Source organism: Struthio camelus, chromosome 7, assembly GCF_040807025.1.
Source record: "Struthio camelus isolate bStrCam1 chromosome 7, bStrCam1.hap1, whole genome shotgun sequence".
Lineage (NCBI taxonomy): Eukaryota > Metazoa > Chordata > Aves > Struthioniformes > Struthionidae > Struthio > Struthio camelus.
Genome location: NC_090948.1, coordinates 17,022,960 through 17,037,731, shown reverse-complemented (window position 1 = coordinate 17,037,731; position 14,772 = coordinate 17,022,960). Strand labels below are relative to the sequence as shown.

The 14,772-nt window shown below is 63.7% G+C and overlaps 2 protein-coding genes across 4 annotated transcripts; one reads left to right on the top strand and one right to left on the bottom strand.

The window, feature by feature from the left end:
- Window positions 1-161: 161 nt before the first annotated feature.
- On the bottom strand, window positions 162-8,289 carry PI4K2A (phosphatidylinositol 4-kinase type 2 alpha). Its single transcript, XM_068949913.1, has 9 exons — window positions 7,839-8,289; window positions 4,514-4,714; window positions 4,137-4,268; window positions 3,899-4,052; window positions 3,304-3,365; window positions 2,716-2,815; window positions 2,299-2,432; window positions 1,948-2,007; window positions 162-1,830 (listed from the first exon to the last, which is right to left on the bottom strand). Exons 1-9 carry the CDS (start codon window positions 8,250-8,252, stop codon window positions 1,669-1,671), a joined length of 1,419 nt encoding a protein of 472 aa, XP_068806014.1. The 5' UTR covers window positions 8,253-8,289; the 3' UTR covers window positions 162-1,668.
- On the top strand, window positions 7,515-13,975 carry MORN4 (MORN repeat containing 4). 3 transcript variants are annotated; one of them, XM_068949915.1, is made up of 5 exons: window positions 7,515-7,653; window positions 12,497-12,594; window positions 12,817-12,931; window positions 13,321-13,430; window positions 13,728-13,974. In XM_068949915.1, the coding sequence occupies exons 2-5, from the start codon at window positions 12,528-12,530 to the stop codon at window positions 13,874-13,876; spliced, it is 441 nt and encodes a 146-aa protein (XP_068806016.1). In that variant the 5' UTR covers window positions 7,515-7,653; window positions 12,497-12,527; the 3' UTR covers window positions 13,877-13,974. The 3 variants fall into 3 exon arrangements, with proteins under 3 accessions (XP_068806016.1, XP_068806015.1, XP_068806017.1); XM_068949914.1 differs by lacking the exon at window positions 7,515-7,653 and adding an exon at window positions 9,347-9,420; XM_068949916.1 differs by lacking the exon at window positions 7,515-7,653 and adding an exon at window positions 11,219-11,450 and having other exon boundaries at window positions 13,728-13,975.
- The last annotated feature ends 797 nt before the right edge of the window (window positions 13,976-14,772 follow it).

Here is a 14,772-nt window from a genome sequence, read left to right as displayed (position 1 = left end):
CTGTGCCCTGTCCTGGGCACCCAGATTCCTGGAGCCCAGCACTAGCCCTGGTGACCCACAGCCCTGCCCTCTGGGACTCAAGACCCTAGTCCAGGTTGTCATACTTGGCCCAGTAGGCACCCCTAGCCCTCCTCCTAGTTGCTGCTGAGACAAGCAGAAGGCCAGTTGAAGGGCAGCTCTGTTATTCAGACTGTTGCACGGTTTAAATACATTACATACATTTCTACAGTGCATTAGAACAATACATTTCAGGTCAGAGGGAGATGCAGCCAGGCCTGGCAAGGGAGCCAGGATCTCTCCCCCCCCCCTCGCCCCCCCCCCGTGCTTGTGGCATCCTCCCCCTTCCACGAGCACAGCCAGCACCAAGCCCCCTCCATCTCACCAGAGACAAATAAGCTGCTCTACCCCCTCAGGCTGAAGCAGCAGCATCCCAGCCAGCCTTCATCTCCTACCCCCAAGATGGACAAATAGGACAGCAAGGCCCCCCAGCAGCAGGAAAAGCCTTAGCTCTAGGCAAGCAGATGCAGGCAGAAGCCCTGGTACCATTTTATACAACAGCTTAGCAGCTTGTGGGAGAGGGGAACCCGCTGCCTCACGTGCCTGCACCAGGCCCTCGGATTGTCTGCACTGCTGTGGACCTTGCGTGCTCCCCATACAGGTCCTCTGCTGTGACTCCTACCCATGCAGCTGGAAGGACCCTTCCAGCCACCCCCTTCCCCTCAAGGGCACCGAGGGGCAGGCAAGGCTGGGGGCACACTGGCTGGCCTGGCACTAGCTGCACAGCAGCCAGGGACCTTGCTGGGAGCAGAGCAAAAGCCAAGCAAGAGCAGCTGTAGAAACAGACCTGGCAGAATGGATCGACCAGGGCCAGCAAGCAAGAGGCTGCTTGTACCTCCCCTTGGCCTCCTCCCCCCAGGGAGGGGTGAGCTCCTGCAGGCACACCTGCAGGGAGGGTGGCTAGGCTACAGCACCTCCTTCCCTTTAGTGTCTAATAGCATCCCAGTCAGCCCCAGGGAGCAGGGGTCCTCCCTCACATATCCCCCCCATCCCTCCTAGGAGGCCCCCAGCCAGAGAACAGCCTTTCATTACGGTCCCCACTGCACCAGCGGGCAGCAGGAACTCCCCCTGAGGAAAGCAGCGTGCATGGGGTTAGGGCAGAGAAGAGAAAATGATGAGTACAGCACACCCTTGGGGACAGGGAGGGGTGGTATAACCCACAGCAGGCCTTCCCAGCCTGGGAGCCAGCAGCAGGCACAGCAGGGAAGAGGAGGGCTAGCAGCCGGTGTGAAGGGCTGGACGGATCCCAGGCCCAGTAGCGGGGACCCTGCTAAATCCAGCTACAAGCAGGCATGCTCAGAACCACATGCAGGCCAAGGGAGGGATGCATGGGCAGGGTCCCAGTCATGCCAAGGCCTGTAGCTGCTTTCCACACCTCCCGCTGGGCTCCTCCCCAGGCAGGGCTGCATGCGCACAGCACCGAGCTCTGACAGAGCTGAAGAGGGGCCGTGCCCAACCTGCCTTGCTCCTCCAGTTCAGCTGCAGGTTCCTCCAGCCACGCCTGCTCGCTCTTCCCAGAACATCAGGTCCTGGCCACAGGAGCCAGCAGGTGCCCAGCTCCTCTCGTAATGCTAGTCCGAGGTGGCCGAGCCCTGCCTGTGGCTCCCACAGCTACCACCAAGAAAAGAAAGGCTTCCGGCTCTGGAAGCTCTGTGTATAGGACTCGCTGGCAGTGCGCTGGTGGGAACGTGCTGTTTCCACAATCACAGGTGGCATCTGGACTAGGTGCAGGGGGCTCTTCCCATCTTTCAGCGCCTGAGTTAGGTTCAGGATCTGTACAGCACAACAGAGGAAGGCCTGAGCTGCCCCTCTGAGCAGCAGGGAGCTGCCACACAGACAGGACAAGGCTCTATAGCCTCACTCATTTGCTTCCCCTAACACACAGCTTACCTGGCCTCTCATGACAGCAATCTGCTTGTGAAACTGTCCCCTGTCAAAGCCAGGGTCTTTCTGCAAGAGAAAAAAGAACAAACACAGTGGGATCTACCCTCTACTACACACCTTTTAAGAGATAGCTGTCTCCCCAGCAAGCTTCTCCTCTCCCATCCCACAAGTTTCCTGCTTCTCCCCATACCCTATCTTCAGCTTTTGACAGGGCAATAACCCTACTGTGCTTCAACCCCAGACACATTGCCAGGAACCTGGTCACCCTTCTGTCTCCCAAAGCCTTTAGAGGGAGCTCCCCAACACCACCCTTGCTCTTCCTTCTTCCAAGCCATCCTCACCCCCCCCTCAGCTCACCTTGAAGAGCTCATACAGATCTTCCTCCAGGTCTTTGACAAAGTTGGGGTCCGAGATCTTGGGAAGAATCAGGTCCTTGATCTCCTGTGAAAAGGGAATTTTGGCCTGGGGTAGCCATGCCCAGTAGAAGGGATCTGCAGAGGGAAGCAGGAGACATTAGAGCCAGGTGCAGCCCAGTAAGATAAAGGTGCCATGTGCTCCTGGGTGCTGAATCATCTGTGTCTGGGACACAGCGTCCAGCACTCATCTCCTACAGCCCCTGCTGAGGCAGGGCTGTCTGTGCATCCAAAAGGTTTGCAGAGGGGCAGCCCTAGCCATTGCCTCTCTCCAGTCCTTTCAGATGCCCCAAGGCCATGGGAATACAGCACAGAGCTGTATGGCTCCCCAGGGTGTCCCAGCACAGCCCAAGGGACTCACATGCTCTCCAGGAGTCCGGGTGTTTCAGGGGAAAGGCCAAACCGTTGTCTATAGCAGCCAGCTTGATGATGGGCTCTTTCACCACCACCCAGTCGCTGTCCTGGAAGGAAGGGGAGCACTGGTCACAAGGGAGACCTCAGCATGGACAGTCCCTCTCCTCCGCCCTGCAGCACTGCTGCCAGGCTCTTAGACCCCGCCACCACAGGCACGGCAGTCTCTCACCCACAGCACAGCCCCTTGCCCACAAGCAGGCATCATGGACAGATGCTAGGGCAGCTGCTGTCTCCTTCAGGCAGGAAGGAAAGCTGCTCCCCTCACCCCAAGAACGTGCAGGTCTCACATCCAGCAACACATAGGCACCAGTTCCCCCCCCCCCCCCCCCAAAGCCCTCCTGCACTGCCACAGAGAGTCCCACTAGGACACAAACCACCAATACAGAGGGCAAAGAAAGGCCCAGGAGACAAGATCAGGCCTCCACACACTCCGAAGCCTAAGCCAGTTGGGAAGTCCCCTGCCTGTCTGCCAGGCAACCAGCTTGCAAGCTGCAGACAAGCCCTGCGGTGCCCCTGCCCAGGAACAACCACTCACTCGCACGCCTGCGCTGTCCAGGGGACAATCATACTTGATGAGCCAGTTGTCATTGCCCCGATCTGCAGGAAGAGAGAACCAGCCACATGAGCTACAGCCCTGGGAAGCCCCATCAATCCCCAGGCAGCTAAAGAGGAGACTAAAGTGGTCCAGGCATTCCCAGCTCTCAGGAGAGGCACAAAGAAAGGTCAGCCTGCCAGCCCAGGAGTGCTGCTCCAGCCCATAATCCTTCCAGCCCAGAATGAACTCGGGAGGCCCAGCACGAGCTGGGATATTGCAGCACAGTCAGGGGCTTGGTGCAGGGTCCCTGGATGTCCTGGGATCCTTGCAGCTGGCAAACTTTTGCCCCAGCACCTGGGTAGACCCCAGCCTGGCCTCCAGAATACAGGCTTAGAGCCAAAGTTTGGCCGTGCTGGTGGTAGCCACAGCAGTTGTGCTCCACCCCAGAGGCAGCTGCCATTTGGCAACAACCAAGCGGTGTTGATACAGATTTGGGTGCTGCGAAGAGTTGTCAAGTTCCTGCCCACATCCCTTCTCTCCAGCTGGCAGGACATAAAGGAGCAGGCAGCACCCCAAGCGAGGCAGCTGGCTCTACCTGTGTTCCTGATGATGTAGTCCAACACCACCAGCCGCTCAAACTGCAGCAACAGCTGCCGGTTGGTGTTCTCAGGAAGCGGCTCAGCTTCAAATCGCCGCAGCCAGTAGTCAGCATCCTTGTAGCCTTCCACAAAGAGCTGGAAGGAGCCCACCTGAAGGAAGGAGCAAGTTCGTTACACAGGGCAGCAGTAGAGGGAGAGGTGGTGACAGGCACAGGCCTAGCCTGAGAGCCCTACCTTGGGTGGCAGACCAATGCGGTTGAAGCGCTGGCCGACTTTCGGCACCTTCTCCAGGGCCAATCTCTTTCCTCGGGATTTTACTCTGTCAATGGCACTGTAGTTAAAGGTCTCACTGGCCAGATACACCACCTGAGGAGATGTCAGCACGCCAGTCAGCTAGGGCAACTGGGGCACCGAGGCCTCAGAGGCCTTGCCGATAACACCAAGACACAGCCCTTCCCACGGCTCTGCTCAGCAGCAGGTTCCCCACAGCCTGAGCAGGAGCAGTCGTGGGTCAGAGCTCTCAACACAAGATTTCCAAGGTTTAGAGTGCCACAAGACAAGCAGACAAGATGAGACTCCCTGGAACAAGAGCCCAGCAGCGGCCCTCTCACCTTTGTGCGGGGAACAATGTTGAGTTCCAGTTTCTGGTCCACAAGGCTGGCACCTGCCTCCGACAGGTAGCCCTGGTTCAGGACGAGACAGTCTCTTCCGAAGCAGCAGGGGCAGCACAATTTCTGCAGCCACTTGGTCCACTTGGGGTTCAGCTGCCCATACGGCTCCTCATTTTTGGGCTTAAAGACACCAATGATTTTCTGAGAACAAGAGAGAGGAGGGCTGACTCTCTGGGCAATTGGTAGGGAGTCAGGACACTCACCCCTGGGCCAGCCTGTGGCAGGGACGGGCTCTGCCAGAACAGAACAGACTCAGCCAAGCCACCCTCCCGCAGTACCCAGCCCCGCTGTGCCTTTCCCTGCTTCTTTCTGCCCATCAGCCACCTCAGATCCCCTCCCAGAGCAGGGGAGAGGCTTGGGCACTGCTCATCATCCCCTGTCAGGCACTCCCACCCACTGCAAGGGGGAAAAACCTGCACCCCCAGCACTCGTCTCTGCCAAGAAATCCACACCCTAGACTGGGGCAGTCACTCTTCCTTCACCCTGGCTTATTCTCCAGGCACCTACTGCCAGCCCTGGCTCAGCTGCTGTGAGCACTGCCCACATGCATATTCAGGAAGAGGACCCAGAACAACCTCTCACCAGGGCAATAACCTGCCTCTGGGCTCCCAGGAGGGAGGCAGGGGCTGGGGCAGATCCTTCCTCCAGCCAGTGCCCCATCCCATGAGATCAGAGTGCTGCCCAAGGATTTCACATCTGGCTCAGGCGCCCAGGAAGTGCTCTCCTTGTCCCAGAGGGCACCACTGACAATGCGGTCCCCTGCCCTGGTAAATATTTCAGCACCAGTCCAGTGACCTTTGGATGTCTGGGAAGAGCTAACACTCCCAGCTGCTAATTATACCCATGTAGGAGAAGGGAGGAAGACAGAGGCCCCTGCTCTGGTTCCAATATCCATTGAACAGAGCTGACCCCAGGCTGCTCAGAAGCAATAGGGCTGAAGCAGCACAGCAGCTGAAAGACCTCCAAGGGGCCCTAGGCTCTGTGCTGCAGGGCCCAGTTAGAGACAGCAGAGGGGCCCTGGCTTTCCTGTGGGCAGGAAGGTGCAGACATCTCTACCTATCAGCAAATTGGGCGGCAGCTGGTGCCAGGAGCACCCCCAGCCCCTCACTCCAGCCTTGTGCTTATCAACCCCACAGCAGGCAGAGTCACACAGAGAGACAGGTCACCCCACTGATGCAGAGCATAGAGGCCACGTGCATCGTCACTGCATCGTCACCAGGCCAAGTCTCCCACCCAGGCAACCGAGATACAGGGCTGGGGCAAGGCTGCCGGCCCCAGCCCAATCAGCTGGGTGGTCAGGATCCCTCGGAGGGGCTGAGCAGCAGCTCCCAGCTTGCAGCCCCTGAGGCAGGATGACTCAGCAGCACACATGACCATCCCTCCTCCCCAGAGCTGGCTCTAGCCCTGCCCTGAGTGGGTGGCACTTCCCCAAGCCAAGCTCCTGCCACAGTGCAGAAGTGGGACACCAACCCCAGCATCTCAGCGAGGGATCCCAGGGCCTTCTTTCCAAGGCAACCCCATTGTCTGCCAGGGGCCCAAAGCCAACCTGGAGAAAGTGGGAGCAAGACTTTGGCTACTGGGAAGAGGGAGGGGAAGGGTTGGGAGAACAGCAGCACTTCAGCCATCCCTAGATCACACAGAGGAACCACTTCTCAGAGTGGGCCAAGACCTAGAGAATAGGCAGGAAGGCCTTATCAGCCCCATGTAAGGACACAGGGTAGCCAGCATGTCCTTGGATTCGAGCCTGCAACAGGCTGGCTGGGAGCTCTAGCAGCATGGAGTTCCCAGTACCATGCCCTGGGGAGCAAGTCCAGCAGGGCAGGAATAGTCCTGGAGCAAGGACGAGAGGCCTGGCAGCAGTGTTCCCTTTCAGACCTGCGCTGGGGGCAGATTGGGAAGTAGCTTGCTCAGAGCACCGTGGAGCAGTGAAAATGGATCAGCACCAGCAGCAGGGAAGGGGGAGCCAAGCCAGCCTGGAGGCCCAGCCAGCAGCTGGGGTAACCTCAACTGCCAGGACTGCAAGGAAGCACATCATGTAAGGTCCTAGCTGGGAGAGCTCAGGTCCTCAGCCTCCCAGAGGGAAGCAAGCACCTGACCCCATCTCAGAAGGTTTTCCTCAATGTCCTCAATCTTTCCCTTGCCCCAGCCTGTCCATCACAGCACTGCACTCCCTCCCACACCATCAGCAGGCAGGTTTCAGTGACCCTGGACAGCCCAGGAACAACACATGCACCTTATTCACAGCAGGATAGGCCAGGGAGACCGGCCTGGGATACAGCCAGGAGCACACAGACTTTGGCTCCTTGCACACTTCCTCCATCAGTCCTCACTGAGGCCTGGCATCCTCTCCCTACAGCCAGGCAACCACTGCCCTACAACCTCAGGGCAGCTTGTCCAGCTGCCCACACCAGCAACAACACCATGTCTCCTGTTGGGCAACAGAAGGCTGGCACAAAAGGAAGTTGCACACTCTCTGTATTGCCCCACAGACAGCGCAGCTGAGACCTGCCTGTGAGAGCTCCCTGCCTCCACCCAGGGCAGAAAAGCCAGAGCATAGCAAAGACACATGAGCCCAGTCCTGCTTCCTGGGAAGCACCCCAGCAGGCACTTGGCAAGGGAGTCACAGGAAGCAGCAGCAGCTCGAGTATTTGAGTTGGGCGCTGCAGGTCACAAGGCAAGCCATGCTGTGCTGCACACGCAACTAGCCAGTGGTGTGGAGATGGCTGCCAAGCAGATCTAAAGAGAGTCAGCTCTGCTGAGGACTTTGTGTTGAGTCAATCTCCCACACGCCCACAGAGGGGAACTCTTACTCCAGTCTCACAGACCAGAGAATGGTGCAGCCATCAAAGCCTCAGCCCTAAGGCTGAGGTCACCACAGTAAGCAGATGCTGATCGGCAGGAAGAAGCGGGCTGCGGAAGAGGGGGCAGCCTTCCTGCGGCTCCACTGCTCTCCGTGTGCGACGCCTTGCGGCGTTCCCAACCGAGGGAAGCCGCCCGGGGCTCCTGGCAGGACAGCCCCACGCTGCTCCTATCAATCCACAGAAGCCCAGATCGATGTCACGAGCTGACCCGGCCTGAGGGTGAGCACAGCCCTTGCACCGGCCAAGCCCTGCCCGAGGCGGGCCCTCCGCCAGGCCGGCACAGCACCCTCACCAGAGGCCTCTGCCAGGCTGCACCGGCGGCAGGGCAGGCAGGCAGCCAGCCCCGGGGGGCCTCTCCCGGGGGCGCGGGGAAGGGCCCGGGGCCCCGCCGGTGCCGGGCTCACCCCCTGCGGGTCCTTGACGAAGTAGCTGCCGCTGGAGCCCTGCGAGATGCGCTCGGGGTAGATGCCGCGCTCGCTGGCCAGCTCAGCCCGCCGCACCACCTCGGCGAACTCGGGGTCCTCGGGGAAGTCGTTCCGCTCCCGCTGAGCAGCCGCCGCCGCCGCCGCCGCCGCCGCCGCCGCCGCCTGGGCCTGAGCCTGGGCCTGGGCCTGCGCCGCCGCCGCCGCGCCGGGGCCGCGCGCGCCGCGCTCCAGCAGCGGCTGCCGCTCGCGGTCGCGGCCGCCGGGGGAGCCGGGCGGCGAGGGCGGGGGCGGGGGTGGCGGCGGCGGCAGCGGGGCGCGCACGGCGCCGCCGGGAAGCCCGTAGTCCGGGGCCTGCGCCCGCTCCGGCGACACCAGCGGGCTCGTCTCGTCCATGGCTCCCGCCGGGCCCGCGCGGCGCGCGCCGTCAGCTGACCGCCACTTCCGCCGCGTCACCGCCGCCGCGCCCCATTGGCCCGCCCGCCCGGCGTCCCGCCCCGCCCGCTCCCCATTGGCCCGGCCCCCTGCCCTGCGGGCCGCGGCCGTTGCCATGGGGACGCCGGCCCGCCATGGCGGCTGCCCCCGCTGCCGCCGCCGCCCCGTCCCACGCAGGAGACGCGGGTGCCTAGGGGAGCGCTGGGCCGCAGCGCGCTTGCGGGGAGGCCTGGCCTGTTAGAGCTCCCTTGCTCGCTCCGACAGGACCAGGGGTACCAGGAGGCGGGTGGAGCTAGTTCTGCAGAGGCAGAGGCCCAGAGCCAGAGGGCCAAGGCTCAGACCAGGCTCTTGCTGGCCGCCGATCTCCTCTAGTGCTTATCTCTGTTTCAGTATGTACTAGGTCAGATGTTGGTGCTTTCTGCAGGCTTTTCTGGCCTCGCACCAAAGACGGGCCTTGTGCGTTCAACAGCTTGTAACGCCAAGGGCCCTGCAGCTCGCACGCCCCCAGCACAGCTTCTCTCCCGCGCTGCTGGTAGCTTTGATCCATCCTCCCTTGCCCAGCTGTGCCGGACACCGGGGCCGCACGCCTCACGGCATTGGACGCTCTTCTGGGGGCGAGCTCACCTGCTGACTGCAGCGCTTGCCTGCCTTGTGTCCTTCCTACCGGCCTCCCCGAGGATGTGTGATTTGCTGCTTTTCCACCACCTCTCATCCAGGTGCGAAGGGGAAAAGCACTTTAGAAAAGAGAGCCGACACAGACTGCCTTGGCGGCCCCCTGCCCCACACAAAGATGGCCGCTCAGGAGTTGAAGGGGCGCCCCCCGCTGCCCTTCACAAAGATGGCGGTGTCTTGGGTTGGGGGCGGCGCCCCTCAGCGGTGGCACCGCCGGGGAGGAGATGATCTTGCCCCTCACAAAAATGGCGGCGGAGGAGAGGGGGCGTTAGAAAGCTGGCCAATGAGGAGCCGCGTTGCTAACAGTTGCCATGGATACAGCCAACGGCTTGCGGGGATGGATGCTGGCGGCGCTGCGCCGCCCGACGGGGCGGGGGGCTGGCAGGGAGGTGGCCGTGCCACCGCCCCTCGGCGGGACCCCGGTGGGGAGCGGTGCGGGCGGCGAGCGCGGAGCCAGGTGAGCGCTGGCGGCGGGTGCCGTGCGCCGCCCGGCCCGCCCCGGCGTGCCCGCCCCGCCCGTGGTGGTGGGCACCGGGCATCCGTGCATCGCCCCCGGGGCACGGCCCGCCTGGGGTGTGCACGCATCACTCCTGCGTGCATGGCCCGCGTGAGGTGTGCATGCATCACCCCTAGATGTAGGTGCATGGCCCGCGTGGGGTGTGCACGCATCACCCCTGGGTGCATAGCCCGCCTGGGGTGTGCAAGCATCACCCCTGGGTGCATGGCCTGCGTGGGGTGTGCATGCATCATCCCGGGTGCGTGGTCCGCGTGGGGTGTGCATGCATCACCCTGGATGCATTGCCTGCCTGGAATCTGCAAGCAACACCCCGGGTGCATAGCCCACGTGGGGTGTGCATGCATCACCCCGGGTGCATAGCCCGCGTGGGGTGTGCACGCATCACCCCTAGGTGCATGGCCCGCGTGGGGTGTGCATGCATCACCCCGGGTGCATTGCCTGCCTGGGGTCTGCAAGCATAGCATCACCCCTGGGTGCATGGTCCGCCTGGGGTATGCACGCATCACCCCTGCGTGCATGGCCTGCGTGGGGTGTGCATGCATCACCCCTGGGTGCGTGGCCCGCGTGGGGTTTGCACGCATCACCCCTGGGTTCATGGCCCACATGGGGTGTGCATGCATCACCCCTGGGTGCATGGCCCACGTGGGGTGTGCATGCATCACCCCTGGGTGCATGGCCCACGTGGGGTTTGCACGCATCTCCCCTGGGTGCATGGCCTGCATGGGGTGTGCATGCATCTCCCCTGGGTGCATGGCCCACGTGAGGTGTGCATGCATCACCTCGGGTGCATGCTCCGTATGGTCATGCTTGCATTGCCTGTGGGTGCCTGCCCCATGTGGGGTGTGCATACAACACCTGGGGGGAGGGAGGCCTCGGTAGGGTGGGCGTGCATCTCCCCGGGCACATGCTGCATGTGGGCTATGCATGCATGACCCATGGCTGCATGGCCCACGTGGGGTTTGCATGCATCATCCCTGGATGCATGGCCCGTGTCGGGTGTGCATGCATTGCCTGTGGGTGCATGGCTCAGATGGGGTTTGCATGCGTCACCTCTGGTACATGGCTCATGTGGGTGTGCATGCAACACCTGTGGGTGCGTTGCCTGCATGGGGGGGGTGCATGCATCACCTGCATCACCCCGGGTGCATAGCACAGGCAGGGTGTGCAGCCATTGCTGGTGGGTGCATGCCCCATGTGGGTCGTGCCTGCATTGCCAGCAGTGCTTGGCTCCAGCTGGCCGTGCACACGTGGCCCCTGGTTGCCTGGCCCAGGTGGGTCACGCACGCCTTGCCCCGGCTGCTGCGGCCGTTGTGCGTGCAAGGCTCAGATGGAGCCTGCGCACCCTGCGTGCTAGTGGAGGGGCAGTCTAGCTACTGGGCAGGCTTAATCACACATCAGGCAACCGCTGCCTGCCCCCGCCGATGAACTCCTGGGTCCAGGCACAGGCTGTGCTGGAGGAAGGAGCCCTTCCCTGCAGCAGCACTAACCGGGGCCCCAGCACTGACCTCTCCCCCCTGTCCCTTCCCTCCTGGCATTGCTGGAGGCTGAGCCAGCCCTTCCCAGACCTGCTCTGCAGGCTGGAGCCAGAGCAGAGCTCTTGCTGCTGCTGCTATCGGCAGAGAGCACTGTTCAGTTGCTGCCTCGGCTCTGGCTGGGGGCCATTTCTCTTCTGGACACAAAGCCCTCGGAAGTTAGGTGCCGTGCTTCCAAGCGTGACATCCGGCTGGTTAGCGCAGCCGAGGCAGGCATCTCTCAGGGATGTCCGGCCCCGTGCGAGGCTGGGGTGCTCCCTGTGGAGCAGCAAGCCCCTTCCCTTAACAGGCACCACAGTGCTGCGACCTGAGCAGCCGCTGGAGAGGCAGCTCCCGGCCCAGCTCCAGGGCTGGCTCCACGCTGGTGCCTTCCCACAGGCTGAACACGAGCACATCTGCGCTGCGATGCTGATGCAAAAGCCCTCCTTCGAGGCAGAGGTAGGACAGAGGCCCCACAGCATGCTGCTAGCAGGGTCAGAGACCCCCGAGGCAGAGGAGCTGGGGCCATGGGGCTCGCCTGTCCCCACTGATACTGCCCTTCAGCGTTGCTGCCAAGAGCCGTTCCCAGCAGGACGGCTGAGGCACAGCCACACCAGGGCTTGCACCCAAACCCAGGCAGGACCTCCAGAGACTGCTTTTTATCAGCAGGCAGGTTTGCAAATCGTCAATCCCTAGGTCCTCCTGTGCTGCTCCTCCTGGGGTAGCATCCGCTCCGTCCCCGGGGGAGGCGGCTGGGTCTGACAATCTTTGAAGCCTGAGCTGGAAACCCCACAAGCTCACTGCTCCCTTCCCTGGTGCGCCGGCGCCAAGCACAGCCCAGCAAGCCTCTGCTCCCCAAGCATCCGGCTCTTGACAGGGGCTGCGTCCCCAAAGTCAAGCATGTCCCCTTGGCCTGAGCCCACTTCAGTGCAAGATCCTGCAGAGGCGCCCCGTGACCTGCCCTGCTCTGTTGGCTCCGTCCCCGCGGCGTCCCTGCTGGGGCTGGACAGTGCTCCCACAGCCCCTCGGAGGAGGGGGCCCCAAAGCCAGCTCCAGCAGGGCTCCTGTTCCTGCTGCTCACTCATGTTTCATGGGGCTGCGACCCCAGTGGGTTCAAATCGCTCCTAGCCCCGGAGCCAGGCAGGCAGCAACCTGAACCTGGCAGCTGCGGTTTCAACAGCAGGGCAGCGGGGCTGAGCTCCTGGGGTCACCTCCTCCTCTGCAGCCGGCCAGGTAGCAACAGCGAAGCCATCCTGCTGCCCAAGGGCATCCCTGGGGCAGACACGTGGCCCAGCACCACTGCACCGCTGCCTCCTCAGCTTGCTGTCCCGCAGGCTGGCTCTCCACCGTCCCAGGAGGAAGGGGCTCGGGGAAGCTGCCCGGTCTCTCCTCAAGCCAAGGAGAAGTGGGGGCAGCGGGAAAGCCGGGCCGTGTGGGGCTGGTTCCCCGTGTGGGGCGCTGCTCCCCTCTGCCCAGCAGCCTTTTTCCATGTCTCTCCCTTGCAGCTCTTGCCCTGCGCTCGCGGAGGCCGTCACCATGACCCTCACCAAAGGCTCCTTCACCTACTCCAACGGGGAGGAGTACCGCGGAGAGTGGAAGGAAGGTGAGTGGAGTGCGCCGTGCCCTTCCGTGGGCGCAGGGGTGCCGGATGCCATGCCCGGGCTGGAGGAGCCTGGTTCTGCTCCAGGCTCCCAGCACGACCTTCGGGCCAAGCAAGCCCCTGCCCCTTTGCTAGCTACGTCCTCGCTCAGCCCTGTCCAGTCCTGTGCCCAGGCAGGTCCTGGCCCCGTTGCGCCCAGTGCTGCCTGTATTTGCCTTTGCCTAGGTCGCAGGCACGGCGTGGGCCAGCTGACATTTGCAGATGGCACCACTTATGTGGGGCACTTTGAGAACGGGCTCTTCCATGGCTGTGGCGTGCTCACCTTCTCTGACGGCTCCAGGTGAGTGTGGCACCTCGTGGAGCTGCATGGCACCGCTGCATCCTCGGGAGCCTTGCGGGGCTGCATGTCACTGCTGCATCCTCAGGCACCTTGCGGGGCTGCACAGCACCGCTGCATCCTCGGGGGCCTTGCAGGGCTGCACGGCACCGCTGCATCTTGGGGCACCTTGCAGGGCTGCATGGTACTGCTGCATCCCCGGCACCAGCCAGGGAGGGCCGGCCCCGGTGCACGTCTGCATGTGCCCTCCCGGACACCCCACCCGGCCCTGCAGAGCTGCTTTCTCAGGGTCTGGCAGTAGCGCCTGCCATGGTCCCTCCCCATGGCCAGAGCATCCGTCGGGGAGGGAGCGTTGCCTGGAGCTCCTCTGATGCCATCACCATCTCGCACAGGTACGAGGGGGAGTTTGTGCAGGGCAAGTTCAACGGCGTCGGCGTCTTCACCCGCTACGACAACATGACCTTTGAGGGCGAGTTCAAAGGCGGGCGCGTGTACGGCTTCGGTGAGTGCCTGGCGGCTCAGCGCCCCCCGCCGCAGCCCCCAGCCGGGGTCTCGCTGGCGCGGGGCACGGCAGCTGCTGGTGCGGTGTGTGCACGCGACGGGACGGACGGACAGCACGTGGCCACCGCAGCCCTGCCCAGCGGCATAGCCCAGGCTCAACGCAGCCCCCGCTTGTCCCCATGCCCCTCGGCCGCCCCTCCTGTCCTACCCGTTCGGCGTCTCCCGCTCTGTCCATCCAGCCCCTTCCCCGGTGTGTGCTGCTCCCCACCCCGTGACTCCCGGCCCTTCCCTCCCCCAGGTCTCCTGACGTTCCCCGACGGCTCCCACGGGGTCCCCCGCAACGAGGGCTTCTTTGAGAACAACAAGCTGCTGCGGCGGGAGAAGTGCCAGGCTGTGATCCAGAGGGCCCAGAGCGCCTCCAAGTCCGCGCACAACCTCACGGCGTGACAGCGCCCCGGCCCCGGCGCCCCCCTCCCGCTGCCGCCCTGCAGGGCCAGGGCCCAGGCGCCGCCGCCGTCGCCGTCCCCGGGGGCGGCCGTGCCCGGAGCAGGGCCGGGGCGCTGCCGGGCAGCCGCTCTGCCCGGCGCTCGCTGGCCGCCTGGCTGTGGCAGGGCCGGGGGTCCCCGGGTGGCACAGGGCGGGCTCCCCTGCCGACCCCCTGCTGGTGGGGGGAACGGGACCCCGCGCTTTCTACCCAAGTGCCCCGGGGGGGCTCCCCGCTTGCCGGGGCCGCCGTGGTGCCTTCTCGCTCTGACAGCCGCCCTGGCGTCCGCTGCGCCCTCCGCTCTCTGCCAGGCTCCCGGCAGGGCGCGAGGGCCGCGGCCGGGGGGCTTGGGGATGACCCCGTCGCCCAGGGTGCCTTGGCTGTGGGGCAGCGGGCAGCTGGCTGGACCACTTGCCCGCCGAGGGGCAGCTCCCAGCCCGCTTCTCTAGCCCTGGTGCCGAGGCAGCGTGGGCACCCCAGCTGTGTGCCCCTCAGCTCCGGGTGAGCTGCCCTGGGTGGGGTAACCCGGTGCCCCTCGTCCCTCCCTAAGGACTCAGCCCGCTCTCGGGGTCAAAGTAGGGCTGGGGGGCTGGCGTCCCTCTCATCGCTGTGCCAATCCACTCTGCACGCTGCCTTGAGGACATGCTGGAGCAGCACCCTGCCAACAGGGACCGGGAGAAGTGGGGAGGAGCGATGGCGAGCAAGGAGCCTGGAGCGAGGGGCATCAGCAGAGCTGCGTGTGGGGCGCCAGGGCCGGAGCAGTGGGGCTGGGCTGGGCGCACAGCGGTAGGGACACGGCAAGGGGTGCCGGCAGGGTGGGCAGGGTGCACACAGCTCCCCGTCTCGCCCCCTGCACGCA

Coding starts and splice junctions, on each gene's coding strand:
- PI4K2A (XM_068949913.1), bottom strand. CDS start 8,252: ATGGACGAGACGAGCCCGCTGGTGTCGCCGGAGCGGGCGCAGGCCCCG. Junction 4,715..7,838: donor TCGTCAAGGACCCGCAGGGG/GTGAGCCCGGCA, acceptor TCTTGTTCTCAG/AAAATCATTGGTGTCTTTAA. Junction 2,433..2,715: donor CCCGGACTCCTGGAGAGCAT/GTGAGTCCCTTG, acceptor TTCCCTCTGCAG/ATCCCTTCTACTGGGCATGG.
- MORN4 (XM_068949916.1), top strand. CDS start 12,528: ATGACCCTCACCAAAGGCTCCTTCACCTACTCCAACGGGGAGGAGTAC. Junction 12,595..12,816: donor CCGCGGAGAGTGGAAGGAAG/GTGAGTGGAGTG, acceptor GCCTTTGCCTAG/GTCGCAGGCACGGCGTGGGC. Junction 12,932..13,320: donor ACCTTCTCTGACGGCTCCAG/GTGAGTGTGGCA, acceptor CATCTCGCACAG/GTACGAGGGGGAGTTTGTGC.